The sequence below is a fragment of the Panthera leo genome, chromosome C1 (assembly GCF_018350215.1).
Source record: "Panthera leo isolate Ple1 chromosome C1, P.leo_Ple1_pat1.1, whole genome shotgun sequence".
NCBI classification, from domain to species: domain Eukaryota; kingdom Metazoa; phylum Chordata; class Mammalia; order Carnivora; family Felidae; genus Panthera; species Panthera leo.
Genome location: NC_056686.1, coordinates 131,353,000 through 131,369,248, shown reverse-complemented (window position 1 = coordinate 131,369,248; position 16,249 = coordinate 131,353,000). Strand labels below are relative to the sequence as shown.

The 16,249-nt window shown below is 34.3% G+C and overlaps 1 protein-coding gene across 1 annotated transcript in view; it reads left to right on the top strand.

The window, feature by feature from the left end:
- The window catches only part of LRP1B (LDL receptor related protein 1B), a 1,882,572-nt gene that overhangs the window by 1,168,014 nt on the left and 698,309 nt on the right, over window positions 1-16,249 (top strand). The window contains exon 18 of the mRNA XM_042948663.1: window positions 4,898-5,014. Coding sequence (XP_042804597.1) covers window positions 4,898-5,014 — 117 coding nt within the window. The remainder of the gene's footprint in view (window positions 1-4,897; window positions 5,015-16,249) is intronic.

Below are 16,249 nucleotides of genomic sequence, written 5' to 3'. Positions count from 1 at the left end.
ACAAAGAGAAAGAGATGTGTGTAATAGTTCAAGTCATTTAAGGAGGAAAAATAATCTGATAAAATTAACCATTGACAAGATTGTGGAATAAAAGGAACCATCATACACTCTTGGTGGTTATATAAATTGTTTTTCTACATTGAAAAGCATTTGATCAAATCCATAAATGCAGACACATACATACCTTCAAGTCTATAATCCCATTTCTAGATTTATACTCTTAATACCTATGTACAAAGCGATTCAAGTAAGAATTGCATTGTTCTAATGCTGGTAATATTGAGAAATTAGAAACAATTCAAATGACCATTATCAGGAAAAACAAATATATGTATATCCACTATATATGAAACTATAAATATATATATATGTATATATATACATATATATATACATATATATATTTATATATGGCTATATAACACCAAATATATGTATATTCACATATATAACACATATAGTTTTATATTCACATAATACAATGCCCTTCATACTTAAAATGAATGAACAAGAGCTTAAGTATCAACAGAAATTAATTTCAAAATGAACGGTAATCAAAAGTTGACAGATTATAAGTGATTTAGTACCATTTATATGAAATATAAAAATATAAAACAAATCTATATGTGTTTATTGCTTTATAAATGGAAATATGGAAATAACAATATGGATTATTAAATATGGAAATAAAAATGGAAATATGGAAATACAAATAATAAATTAAGAATAGTAGTTACATATAAAAAGAGAGGGAGATATATGATTGGAAAAAATTACATAGGAGATTTTAAATATAAGTATAATACATTTTTCTGAAAAAAACAAAAAATAGTCTGTAGTAAACATAGGAAAAAAAGATTTGATAGATCTATATGATTGTAGACAGGTGTTAATATTATTATGTCTTATACTTTCCTATGTGATAGAAATATTTCACTGCGAAAAAAAAGGAACGAGTGATTGGCATAGTTGCTGAGGATGAGGTCAAGTCCATAGAGGATGGTAGGGGCTTGGAGGGTATGTCTGGAAGAGGAAACAGCCTATGTACAGCAGGCAGAAAAGAGCTGACAGGCAGGAGCTTGGTGCTTGTTCTTCCTCACAAAAAGAAGATATGTTTCTGTACTTATGAGAGAGACCCAGAGGCCAAAGATGAGAAGGAGTTTCAAGTCTTTTTCCTCATAGCCGCTGATGATGATACTTAGATGAAAGCCTAGCCAATTTCAGATGAGATTTTTTCCCCACAGTATGGAATTGTAATTAGATTGCATAATATTTATTCTTCTCACATCTTTCACAAATTTTGAGTAAACTTAAACTAAATAGATACAATTGAATTAAGAAAACCTGATATATTAAAGATGAAACTTCTTTACAAGATAAACTGAAAAGTATGTTTTGATATGACATATGTTTTGTTTAAGTAGAATGCTTTGATTAAAATACAGCAAAGGTTAGGAATAATGTGTGAAGCTCTCTTGTCTTATTCCTCCTTATTGTTCCTGTGCATTGTGGGATTTCTCACTGCTACAGGACAGCAGGAGAAGTATAATTAGTGATGAGTAGAAAAAATTCACGTTGTGACAGTGGATTTCTCACTCACTGCTAGATAAACAATTCCACTGAAGAAGTGTAAATTTCCTCTTCATTACAGCAGCATTTGCTACAAAATTAGATTGCTCTGGGGCTGCTCTGCTAATCTCACCTCCAAACTAATTTAGAAATGATGGTGACAAGAACTGAAAAAGTAAAGGTTGTATCTTTATGATATAAATCCAGTGATTAGAAAGTGATGTTTTATCAATCTGATTATATCATAGAGACAGACAGTACTTATAGATTTATAGAATGAAGCATTTTTTTTTTCTTATGTGAAATTACTTAAATTTCCTTGGTGGACTAAGCAGAGGATTTGTCCATGATTAGAATGGACAAAAAATTCATATATTCTCCGGGCATACTATTCCTCAATAATAAACCAGTAAATACTCTTTGGTGTAATAGGTCATAACCGTTCCTTAAGCTTCTGAGTTAGTGAGGTGACACATACATTCTCATACCACACACAATGTAAAACAGGTCCTTAGGAGTTCTCATTCTCCTCTATAATCATCTTAGCGATCCTCATGAAAGAACTCTGAGAAAACTTTGCTAAAATTAAGCCTGAACGACAAGGAGTACTGTGACATTAAAAAAAAAATCAGATAAAAGAATGTTGGAATATTGGGATATTTAATATATTCTTATTATGAGTCAATTAGAATTTAATGGAGATGAAATGAAACTATGTAATTCTATATCCTTCTTTAAAGCAAAAACACAAGAAAGACTGAGGAATGAAATAGGTTGGGAATGAGGGAAGACAGGAGAGTTGTAGGAAAGAATGAAAAGTAGAGAAAAGAGAAAGGAAAGAGAAAAAAGGAAAGAAGAAGGAAGAAGGGAAAGAGGGAAAGAATCAGGGAGAGCTGGAAGAAAAAGGGAGAAAGGATTGGAAAAAAAACAGAACAAAACAAAACAAACCTTTCTTATTTAATTTCTCCTGAATCTCAAAAGGTAAAGAGTATTTACTGCAATCAGTTGAAACAATACAGACATGTAAGAAACATGAATCTTCCTCATACCTCCATGCCCTCTCTTCCCACCAAGTAAACTAAATGCCAATGTCTTCATTCTTCTCTAGGCTAATCCATATATATATATATATATATATATATATATATATATATATATATATATGGACTATGTACGTGTGTGTGTGTGTGTGTATTTCAAGTAGATATAGTTTTATTGAAATTACCTAGGAACTCTGTTGATTTAGTCTAAATGTTAGAATAATTTCACAGAAAATCTATAGTTAGCCAAATGAGACAACAAATATTTAATCCTGCTTGAAATGTCAACATTGAAAACTTCAGCAGTATACATGTTTGTTGAGATACTTAAAATCTAATAATGTAAAATAAACACTCTACTTGCAAAAAGGGAAAACTCAAATATTATATGAAATGTCTTAGATTCAGAACCCTTATCCATATTAACAAAGCAGAATACATAGTGTAATAATTTTATGGAATTTCTAATTTATAGACACTGAGGATAGAAATGGTACATTGAATCTGATATGTCCAATCAAACCAGTAATTTTTCATTTGTTTTTCTCAAGTGATCCTTTCAGTGTTCACTAATAATATATATACATTTTAACATAGCAATTACACTTTGCTTAAAAGGAGACAACTAGCATATAACTTTTAAGAAATTATTTTATATGACCTCTAAAACCCTGATTTATGGAGACTCTTTTATTTTATTTTATTTTATTTTATTTTATTTTATTTTATTTTTTTAATTTTTTTTTAATGTTTATTTCTGAGACAGAGACAGAGCATGAGTGAGGGAGGGGCAGAGAGAGAGGGAGACACAGAATCAGAAGCAGGCTCCAGGCTCTGAGCTGTCAGCACAGTGCCCGACACGGGGCTCGAACTCACAAACCACTAGATCACGACCTGAGCCGAAGAAGTCGGTCTCTCAACCAACTGAGCCACCTAGGCGCCCCATGGAGACTCATTTTAATGTGTTTGGGTGACTTGCCTTTGAACCACTTTCAATTTTATACCACCTGTTAGTTCATTGGAATTTTGATGAAACAGAAACACATCCTTCTGATTCTTAAGCCCCAAAACAGAAGGAAATCTATGAACTAGGTAAAATTCTCTTATCATAGCTATAGAAATTCTGACCCTAATTGTTCCTCATGTGTCCAATCCTCATCTAACCCATATATTAATAAAAGGTGGGAAAATCCCCCTCCTACAATTTCCCACTCTTTTCTCTGATCCATTAAAAAGAAGGGGTGGTAGGAAACCAATACTCATGAAAACAAATTTGTATCTCAGACAGACAAAAGAAAAGAGAATTAAACACTTAAAAATATCTAACTATGTAAGTATGTTACTAAGGCCTGGGAGAAGAGTTAGGGTAGCCATCTAGGATTTCATGCTTTCAAAAGTTGACCTGACTGTAATAGAAAATGGTAACCAAATTCCTTGTAGAAAAATAACCCCTTCACTGAACAATCAAAATGGCTGCTTTTGGCTAAGGTAGAAAGTTTCCATGTGTATGTTCATTGAAACCTTTGAGAGAGGCCAAAGCAGAGTTTACTAATATACTTTGATTAAAAGGTTATAGATTTTATTATATAAGTGATGAATCACTAAATTCAACTACTGAAACCAATATTACACTATATGTTAACTAACTAGAATTTAAATAAAAACTGGAAGGAAAACAAAGTTACACATTTTTATATAACTGCTGAAAAGTGAATTTTATATGTCCATCATAAGGCTAAATGTATGTTTTAGAAAATATTTTCTGCATTCTCGTTTCATATATTGGATCATTTTGAGATGTAGAAATAAATGCATTGAAATGTTAGAGGAAAAAACAATTCTGACCCCATGATTAGAAACTAGATACCCTAATATAATCTCCAAATCCTTCCTACTACATGACAGCAAGTTTTCTTGGTTTTTTGACATAGACTCTGCAAAATTCTTTTTTGTTAATTAAAAGTTGGATGAAATTTAATTCAACTGTATATTCATAAGCATGTGCCAGGCAAAAATTGTGATATAATGAATTCATAGCTTCATTTGTGGACATGTGTGAGGATTACTGAATATCTTGTCATTTAGCAGTACCTGATATTGAAGGGCAAAGCATGTGAACTTTAGAGAAGATGAGCAAGTTGGCAGTATCAAAAAATTAAAATTTACTTTAAAAATATTTTATCTAATAAAGTAATAGAATATCTTATGTGTGAAAGAGTTATTGCATCATTTATTTTACCTGGATGTTATTCAAAAGGCCTTATTTGTACCTTAATGGATTATCTTAGCCAGAACATGCCAGGTGGACCAATTTTCTTGTGGAAATGGGCGCTGCATTCCCAGAGCCTGGCTGTGTGACAGGGAAGACGACTGTGGTGACCAGACAGATGAAATGGCATCTTGTGGTAAGTTGTCTGTGAAACATGCTGTTAGCAGAGGCTATGTCAAAGAGAAAATTTTGTCATTTTGTCTCTCTCAAGAGGCTCTTTATTTCTTTATAAATACTGGTCAACAAGGCAAAAGATCTGTTAACATTTTATTACTGCCTTTTAGGCCTGAGTGTGTACTTTAGTGATACCTTTGGAATATATCCATTCCATGAGTCAGTAACCATATTCTCAGCCAAAATAAATGGATCCCAACATTGAGGATTATATTATGAAGTAGTTATAAACCTAATATGATATTCTCAAATGTTCATTATTATCAATCTTATGTCCGTAATGATTATTTTTTTTCAAATAGAGTAGCTCATTGGGTAGCATTTGGACTAAATTACGAGTTTCTCATTGACATGCTTATGATATATTCTTGGAGCAATAAAGAATACAGGCTGAGATTATATAGTTGGCAATCCATTTGTTTCATTTGCATTGAGTCATATAATTCTGTTACCAGTTTAAGGTATTTTTGTTAATAGCAAAATTTCTAGTCACTTTCAACTGATCCTTCTTGGGGAAAAAATTTTATTGTTACATAAAATTGCAAATTTAGTTGTTCTCATTTGTACCCATGTATCAATAGATTTTATTATCATTTATCAAAGTGATGTATAGTGAAACATAGTAAGGAAATTAACCAGGTTTTCTAAGAACTTGTGGAATCTTTTAGGCATGGCTATGAATTTTTTTAAATTACTAATGGGGAAACATATATTAGATATGCATAGCACATTTATTAGAATATAATGCAATTGAGCATGTATTTTTTTTAATAATTTAACTACATGTCATAATAGTTTTAACAGTTGGGAAATAAGAAGACTTTGTTTTAATCCCTCAATTTAAAAGGCTCTATTTAGGGGTTCCATTATCTAAAATTTTATCTTTAAAAAATTTCTAATACTAGACAATTAAGTCCCTATAGACATTAAAAGTTGTAACCTTTGAATAAAGTATAGATGGGTAAGTTGTACTAATTGACACTGTAAAGAAGACAATAGCAGTTTTGAAGAAGAAAGTAATAGACAGTCACACAATAACAGTCACTTTTATATTTCACATGTAGAATTCTCAAAGCCTGGACAGTTAAGGGATTCAAAAAAATGTATCCCTTTCCTTTCTAATGTCCAGACTATTCATGTGGCTGGGTCTGCATCTAGGAAGTTCCATCATTTAGGAAAACTTGATTGTTTTTCTGTTCTCAGCATCTCCTTCCAGAATATGCCAAAAGGGTAATGAATAACCTGCAAACAGTAAAGACAGAGAAGTCTAATTCAGATAAGAAAGTCCATGAAAACATAATAGAATAGGAAAATACATAATGAGCTCATTAGAGAACTTCAATTAGGTCTTTGATCTGACTTGTACTTTTCGTGATGTTAGGGGAAAAAAAGGTTGCAGGAAGTTCAGACACATATATCCTATTGAATATTTGCAATACATCTTTGAGAAACATACTATTGTCCAGATTTTACAGATAAAGGAGTAAAAAATTAGGGACATTTAACAACTTGCTTGAGATCACAAGGCTAATAAATAGAAGGACAAGGCTATGAATCCAGCTATACTTGAAACTAAAACTCAGGCATTTCAGGTCGACTTTGTCTGGGAGTCATGGATTGGGTTCAAATTGGGAGTAGAACATGACATGATACATATCCATATTCATGAGTATCTAATTAAATGTGCGTATACCTATAATGAGTTTTGTTCATTGTTGGGTTGGTAATTTTTTTAAGATCTCCTGGCGTGGGGGAGCCATGATCTAATGTTTACCTATTTTTTGTGGGGTAAATACTCCTGTCATGGCCAATATCAAGTTGCTCACGTGACTTTTTGCGTGTGGATTTGGGAAAAGATGTGCATACCAATGTATGGTATTTCCATAATACAGATATAATAGACGTAACTAACTTCAAGAGCAAAATAAAATTCATATAGTTTATTTTAAATAATGGATGTGTCCTTAATAATTAATTCTTAGAATCCTTGAAAATTTAAAAATTGGTTATTGCAAGCTGGTATAAGATGCTTCCAGTATACCACTGGATAGGAACAACTGTGAAGTGTAGTTGTCAGTTTGCTTCTGAAATATAGCCAAACTTTATAGAGTATCAGTAAGCCACATGGGGTAGTCTCAGTACTGTTTCCCCTTTATAAGGTAAGAAACATGTCCTCTCCAAACTTGTTCCTCTCTGTAGTAACATACATTTATCTTTCAGATTGTCATTATACATCAAAATTTATGTCAGTAAAAGAAGCTGATAGTGAATCTCTAGTAGGCACAATTTTACTTTCAAAGTTTTAAGAGAAGGATGCCTAGATGGCTCAGTCACCCAGAGCATCCAACTTTGGCTCAATTCATGATCTCATGGTTCGTGGGTTCAAGCCCTGTGTTGGGCTCTGTGCTGACAGCTCAGAGCCTGGAGTCTGCTTCTGATCCTCTCTCTCCCTCTCTCTCTGCCCCTCCCCTGCGCTCTCTCTGTCTGTCTCTCTCTCAAAAAAACAAACACTGAAAAATTAAAAAAAAAATAAAGTTGTAAGAGAGAACGACATGGATTACTCTCATAAAAGAAATTATCTCTGCATTGAGGCACCTGGGTGGCTCATTTGGTTAAGCGTCAGACTTCAGCTTAGGTCATGATCTCACCGTTTGTGGCTTCAAGGCCTGGATTGGGCTCTTGTGCTGATATCTCAGAGCCTGGAGCCTGCTTTGGATTCTGTGTCTCTGTCTCTCTCTCTCTGCCCCTCCCCCATTCACACTCTATTTCTCTCTCTGTAAAATATAAATAAACGGTAAAAAATTTAAAAAAAAATCTCTGCATTAAATGCAAAATGACAAAAATATTATAAATTGTTTAATTTACTGCATCATAAAAAGTCATTCTCCTTGGCAGTAATCTAGAAATGAATGTAAGTTCAACTAATTCCCAGTTTTATTAGGCATCATTATAATATTTGGGCTGATCATATTTTACTTTTCCCATTGGAATCAGCCAAGTTCCCATAGGTTTAATCCTACTAGAAGACTCACCATCATTTATTTTGTTTTTATATTTTAGCTCCATGAACAACTTCTGTTTAATTTCATAACTACTATTTTTCACTGAAAGTAGTACCAAAATTTGGATTTTAAAACATGAGAATCCAATGGTTAGAAATGCTTCTGATCGGGGGCACCTGGGTGGCTCAGTCGGTTAAGCATCCAACTCTTGGTTTCAGATTGAAGTCATGATCTCACAGTTCATGAGATTGAGCCCCACATCAGACTTCTCGCTGACAGCATGGAGACTGCTTGGCATTTTTCCTCTCCCTGTCTCTCTCTTCCCCTCCCCCTGCTTGCACCTGCTTGCTCTCTCTCTCTCTCTCTCTCTCTCAAAATAAATAGACTTAAAAATAAAAAAGGAACGCTTCTGGTTGTATTTAGGAGTTGAAGCTTTTGCAAATGAGGGTCAAAATTTAGTGGAATTCATTAGCACCTTTTTAAAACCTAATTCATTTTACTTGCATTTGCTTTTACAAGGTAACTGCACATTTTAGGTTGAAACTATATGTAGGCAAACACATAATTAGAAAGGGCCTTGAAGATTCTCACTTCATCTTTAAAGAGCCTTTTAACATTTTTTTGGTAGTCCTCATGTTGGGCAAAAAAGAGACTCTGGAAATTGATTCTGCAAATAAGAACAGATAGGTTAAAATAGTGAAGCCTGAGTTAGAAGTGGACTGTGTGTCAAGGAACTAAATGGTCACTTGTTTCAAAACTATTAGCGTGGATTCTCAACTTTAGCTGTCAGTAAAAGAATCACCTGCCCATGCCTCACCCCAGACTAATTAAATAAGAGTCTCTGGGGATCAGATGCAAGAATCAGTATTGTTAATGCTTTCCAGTGGTATGAAATGTACCCTCAAGCCTGAGAACTGTCAACTTAAGGCCAAGGTTCTCAAACTCGATCATGCACCAGAATCCCCTGGAGAACTTATTAAAGAAGCATAAAGAAAAACATAACACAAACCAGAATGCTGGGCCTGATTCTCAGAGCCTATGACCCAATAAGTCTTAGTTTGTCCATGATTTGTATTTATATTTATACTTCTAACAGTTGTTGATCCTACGTGGTCAAGGGACCACACTTTTGAGAAGCAACATTCAGGTTTGATTATATCTTACATGTACTTAGTGATGTGATTATGTTTATATATGCAAAATGAATTTAAGATGGAAGCAATTAACCTAACAAATTTTCTTCCCATTTCCATGTTACAGCATTGAATATAAGAGTGTTTCATGATTAAATGTAAGAACATTTCAGACAAACTTTTACTTTGCCCCTTGGAAAATTTATCATCAAAAGCAGTACATTTGTTTATTTTAAACTGTAGTTTAACTATTTTGGGAGTGTTCTGTCTTCCCAGTATTTCAATATAGCTTTTATTTGTTATTACTTTTTTTTTATTTTATTTTTTTAACGTTTATTTATTTTTGAGACAGAGAGAGACAGAGCATGAACGGGGGAGGGTCAGAGAGAGAGGGAGACGCAGAATCTGAAACAGGCTTCAGGCTCTAAGCTGTCAGCACAGAGCCTGACGCGGGGCTCGAACTCACGGACCGCGAGATCATGACCTGAGCTGAAGTCGGCCGCTTAACCGACTGGGCCACCCAGGCGCCCCTGTTATTACTTTTTAATAAATACACGTTAATGTGAGTTGTTAGCTTCTGATTTGTTCAAACTGTTTAATTAAAAAAATACCTAAAATTTATTAACAGATTGAAAGGTAGTTCAATGGAGTCTAATAAAAAATCCATGAAAATTTGCAAAGTTAACATAGACTCCCTTTTATGAGTGTTAATATTTTAAATCTATGAAAATAGTAAAATTCTGTCTCATGTAATGTATAATCTTACTTGTAAAGCTACTTGTAATTTTACTCCACATAATTAAGGAGCAAAGAGTCAGAAACAAAACTGGCAAGTATCAGACACAAAGAGAAGAGACAGAGCTGTCAAAAAGAAATAATTTTCCAGTTAAATCAGTGTATGCTTTATATCAAAGATTTGTTCAACTAGTTATTAGAAAACCAAATTTCATGATTAACTATAATATTTTTTTTAAGTTTAGTAAGAAAAAAAATGCATATTTGTGTAACCTAATAAATGAAGACTGTTAACCCAATGGGGCACTGGCAAAATATGAGTATTGGCAAGCACTGCTTTCATTGCTCCCTCATTCCTTAATAACATCTTGGCAGACACAATGATTCTGGTAACTCGTTATTTCTGGAACTTGATTAAATCCACTTTGAAACTTCATTATTATATCTTAGTCAAAGCTTTCTTCTACCCCACTGCTGGCTAGACGTGAAGCTCTAGGAACATTGATGAGAGGGTACCATGTTCTGTCTTTCTACCCTACATGACCCCCTCTTCTAGCCTTGGCTCTTCAGTCAGATGGGAGAGATGGATAAATAGGTAGCATCTTTTAAGTGGGTGTAGTGGTAACCTTCTCTGCTTCTCCGAAGATCACAGCCCTCTGACACATGTGCAATGCAGCTCTTTGAGAAAATGTGAAATCTTCAGAGAGGCATGAGGTCTCATTTCTCTTCATAGTTCCCTCAGCTCTATCTTCTGTTTCCTTTTCTTTTCCCCCTACTTCTAGATTTCTTTTATCCCCATCCCCCATTGTTCCTACCACAGATTTCATATCTCATAGTCCTAAGAGTCTCTTTTGCTTGGTGGACACCTTCTTGGTTGCATTACTGTCATGACCCCCCCCCCAACATAAAAGTTTTGGGGCACCTGGATGGCTCAGTGGGTTAAGTGTCTGACTCTTGATTTCAGCTCATGTCATGATCTCATGGTTGTGAGATAAAGCCCCGTATCGCACTCTGCACTGTATATGGAGACTGCTTAAGATTTTCTCTCCCTTTCTCTTTCTTCCCTTCTGCCCCCTCCCCAACTTGAGCTCTCTCTCTCTTGTTAAAATAAATAAATAAATAAATAAATAAATAAATAAATAAATAAATAAATAAATAAAATGGAAAAAAAAAGTTTTGCTCTCTCTTGTGAGTACACTTTTCCCCCTGCTCTCCCAACTGTGATCAGGCTAGTCTCCTAATGACCCATCAGTTCTTTCTTCTCTAGATTCAGGGTAAAATGGTTAGTCTACCTCCTGAGCAGCATTAATTTATTTCTCATGTACCCACAAAATTTCTTGAATTATTGTCATGGAGTATCCCTTCCCTTGAGTCTATTGGTCTTTGCATAAAATTGTCTTGTGGGCTACTCTTCTTTTGGAAGGAACACCTTCAACTATTGGGATTTATGTGTAGCATGCAAGAGTACTTAGATTCTTCTTGTTCTCAGCATTGGATCTAAGTGGGCCAGTGTCATGTCAAACGGAAAAATCGCACTATTACATGTTAATTATTATTCATTTTATTGTTCCTTCTTGCTCTCCTTTCCTTCCTTCCTATTTGCTGTTAAAGCTGGCAGGCACTTGTTGACCAATGCAGACAAATTCTGCACAATGTGCACAATGCATATTTTCTCAATGCGTGGACATTTATAAAGAATGAGAAAACCATTCATTTTATCCCCTCACATTATAAATAAGGAAATCAAAACACTAAAAGTTGTGTGTCCAAAATTGCAGAATGAGTTAGTCTGACAAGCACTGGACTCAGGTCCATTCTCTTTGTTTCAGAGATTCACAGGTTTTGGTGGTTGCCTGCACATGTTATCTAATTCAATCCCTCATCCAATGTAAGAATTCTAAAACTGGTCTCAGAGATGCTTACCCAGTCCTTGTTTGGATATTTTCAGGAACAAAGAACTGGCCTTTTCGCAGGGTAGCTAATTCTACTGTTAGTCAGTAATTGTCAGAATATTCCTCATTGTTGCAACCAACATCTGCCTTCCTAAAGATTCTAATCAATGATACTTGTTCTGTTTTCTGAGGCTACACAATCTAAATCTATAACCTTGTCACAGGATCACTCTTTAGATAACCGAAGGCACATTCCTGCCTACCTAACCCTTCTCTTTTACAAGCAAAAAACACCACTTCTTTCAGATTTCCTTACATGAATATTTGTATGTTATTTCCCTCCCAATTGCCCTACTATGAATATACTTGGATTTTTAGTGACGTTGGTAAAATTAATGTTCTAAAATGGGTAGTTGATGTCCAATGGGTATAGAGTTTCAGTTCTACAGATGAATAAGTTCTAGAGATCTGTTGCATAATGATATGAATACAGTTAATGTTACTGAATTATGCACTTAAATATGGTTAGAATGGTAAATTTTATTTTATTTTATTTTAATTTATTTTTCCAAAATTAAAAACAAATTCATGGCCTAGATAGAATTAAACAGAACATAGTATCCCATATGTGGTATTTTTGAACAGATTGAAATGGATTTATTACCTTCAGTAATTTCTAGGCTTCCTTTAACACAATTATAAATGGGAGCCTTATCACATAACTCCTATGTCAAGTGCCCAGCTAATTAAAATAACTAAGCTTCTCTTATGACTTGATCACTCCTTTTGCTCCTTTTGGGTGCTTCTAATGTTTAATTTTCAAAATTTTTTACCTTTTATTTTGATAATCTCCTCATTGTTCCTTATTTGCCTATTTCTGAATATGTACATGGGTCTGATCTTTTCCACTCCATGCTATTACTCTTAGATTTCCATCCTCCTATAACTCTTAACCCTACTGCTGTCTTGCAATTTTGAACATATGATATTAATGAAGTCTCCCAGTTTTATGGAATTCAGAGATTTGATAAGCATAATTTTTAAGGCTGTAATCAAATCATAGTAACAAAGTTGTTAAACTTTTGGCAAGTAATTGAAAACATCCTTCAGGGGAAACTGATTTAATAATTAAAACTGTACAGAGACAATTTTGAACGCATTAAATTTACCACCATCTTGCATGCATGATACTTTCATTTGTCATCAGAAGACTTATCAAACATTGCCAAAAATATGAGAACACTTTGTTTATGACATTTTCATGATATATCCTTATCTAAAAATTGTATCAGCAAATAAATGAATCTCATTTGGCATAAATTTTTATTTCGTTCTTGAGCAAAGAGTCTCTTTAAAAATGCTGACAAAATAATGTTTTAGCAAGTTAATACTAGAATTATTGTCAGATATATATATATATATATATATATATATAAATTTTATCTTTCTATTGTTTGCAAATTTTCACTCATTTTTGAAATTGGAACAATATTATTTACCATTTTCCAGTTTCCATACATCTTTCCCATCTTCCATTTATTTCAAAAGCACTGTCAATATTCTGAGATCAAAAATATATGTTTTATAACTTCTTTGATAACTTGTTTCAATGTGGAGATAAATTCATTTTTGGTAAGTAGGTGTTACAATTTTCTCTCTTTGATTTGATTTAGAGCTTTAACTTCCTATCAAACCTGTTTGTTCTTCACTCTCCAATCTGGCAATAATTACTTCCATTCAAATGACAGAAACCAAAGAAATTAAGTTATTCGATTTATGCTTTGTATCCCAGATGGTCGTGTTCTGCTTTCTCATGTTCTATACATTTATATTTAAACATTTTTATTTTGTTTAGAAGTGGCATGCAAGCTTCTGCTAGGTTCTCTCTTATGTTATTCTTATGGGTATGTGACATGCTTTCTCATCGTCTTTGGTTACGGTTCCCTGTTTTATACACATTTGATTAATAAAGCTCTGTATGCAGGCAAGTGGGGAGTTAGGAAGACCCTGGTGAGCATATTGAAAGCCACAGGCAGAAATTATTAAAAACAGCTTTTAGTTCCTTGACCTAACTCAGCATTTCCCCAGCTTCTTGCTTAAGGGTATGAATCACACAGGGTGCTTGGTACTAATAAATATCCTCAGGCCACTACCACCCTCCCCCAAAAGTTCATTCAGTAGGTCTCACATAGAGTCCAGGAATATGTATTTTGGGAAAAGCACCTCCTGTGATTCTTATCCTAGAGCAATTCCAAAAAATTTAATAAGCTATGTGATGTCAACATTCCCTACAAATTAGAATTTGTTAAGGCTACTACAAATCACCACAAACATGATGGCTTCACATAACAGAAATCCATTCTCATAGTTTTAGAGTCCAGAAGTCCAAAATCATCATGCTCCACAAAGAGAATCCTCTGCCTCTTCCAGCTTCTGTTGGCTGCTCCACCTTGGCTCCAATCTCTTGTCTGCATGTTCACATGGCCTTTCTCTGTGTCACTATCATATCTTATAAGGATGCAAGTCCTTGGATATTTAGGGACCTCCCATAATCCAGAATGAAAGAATCTTGAGATCCTTAATTACATAGGCAAAGACCCTATTTCTAAATAAGACATTCACAGGTACCAGGGTTTAGAATGGGACATCTCTTTTTGATACATACATTTCAACCCTTAACACCTGAGGAAATGTAGTATGTCCTATACTTCCAACTGAAGTATAATAAAGGCTCAAGTATAAGTACTTTTAAAAGCTGTACATATAATTCTAATATGCATCCAGGTTTGTGAAACACTCTCACAATTCTAATTATTTACTTTTGCCTCCTGGCTAACTTCTTATCCAAACTCTATGTTACAAACCAGGAATCCTCAGATGTTCTTTCTTTTCCATAGTATCTGGAGCTTTGCACTACCAAAAGCCACTGGGCAATAATAATTCTAAGTGCCTCTTGGTGCTGACAAAAATGCAGTCCCTTAAATTTCTGTCAAGAATAAACATGAATTCTTCTGACATTTCAGCAGCATTGATTTTATACACACACACACACACACACACACACACACACACACACACGCAATCAGAATCAAATGAAAAAGAATATGTAAAATCTCGGTAGTGGTTAGTATCTAGTAGTTATTCAATAAGAGATGAGCTATAGCCTTTTCTTCTTTTTTGTCCTTCCAAATAATTTTCTTTCTCAAATGGAACACACACACACACACACACACACACACACATTTATTTTTCAAACTAGAGTTGGAATTGGACCAATTGACATTATTAGAGAAAATAACAACATTTCCAAACTCTTATTTTTTTAATATTAAGTTTAATATTTTGAAAGATGTCAGATTGAAGCATCCTACTGATCCAGGAAACAAATCCCTTCTACCATGTTGATTTGGCATTTTGAAAGCAGAAAGCTGTGTGCATGTCAGTGTTTGAGCCATTTGTTGCTGCCACTTGCTGCCCCTTTCTATAATTTGAGCAGAACTGAGGTGACTGAAGTTGGGGTTTTACCCCAGGGTACGTTGCCAAAAACAATCAGGATGTAACCTCTGTGAGTTAAAGTACATAAGCAATTTCATAAAAATTTCTCTTATTAATAACATGCTAATTTTTTAATGATAAAAATGAAACAGAAAAATAAATCTTAGGCAACCTGACTACTATTTTGTGGCACTGAAGAATCTATTCCTTGTGCCTACACAGTGCTAAAATTACTAATCCTAGAGTATGAATAAGAATGAGAAAAATATGACAGAATACCATATAAGGACAGTTTTAAAAATTCTTGTATTTTTGGGGAGCCTTTGTGGCTCCTTTGGTTAAATGTCCAACTTTGGCTCAGGTCACGATCTCACGGTTCTGTGGTTTCGAGCCCAAATCAGGCTCTGTGCTGGCAGCTTGGAGCCTGGAGCCTGCTTCAGATTCTGTTTTTCCCTCTCTCTATGTCTGCCATTCCCCCACTCATTCATTCTCATTCTCTCTCTCTCCCTCTCTCTCTCTCTCTCTCTCTCTCTCTCTCTCCCAAAAATGAATGAATGTTAAAAACAAAGAATTTCATTAAAATTTTCTGTATTTTTATTTATTTTTAATTTTTTAAAACATTTTATTTATTTTTGAGACAGGGAGAGACAGAGCATGAACAGGAGAGGGTCAGAGAGAGGGAGACACAGAATCTGAAACAGGCTCCAGGCTCTGAGCTGCCAGCACAGAGCCCGAAGTGGGGCTCGAACTCCCAGACTGCGAGATCATGACCTGAGCTAAGTTGGCCGCTTAACCGACTGAGCCACCCAGGCGCCCCAAAAATTTCTGTATTTTAAAATATAGATATTTCAAAATTTGGTTTTTTTCTTCTGGAAGATATGGTTGTATACACACACACACACCAAAATTTCCTGAAATATAGTCTTAAAATAAGTAGAAA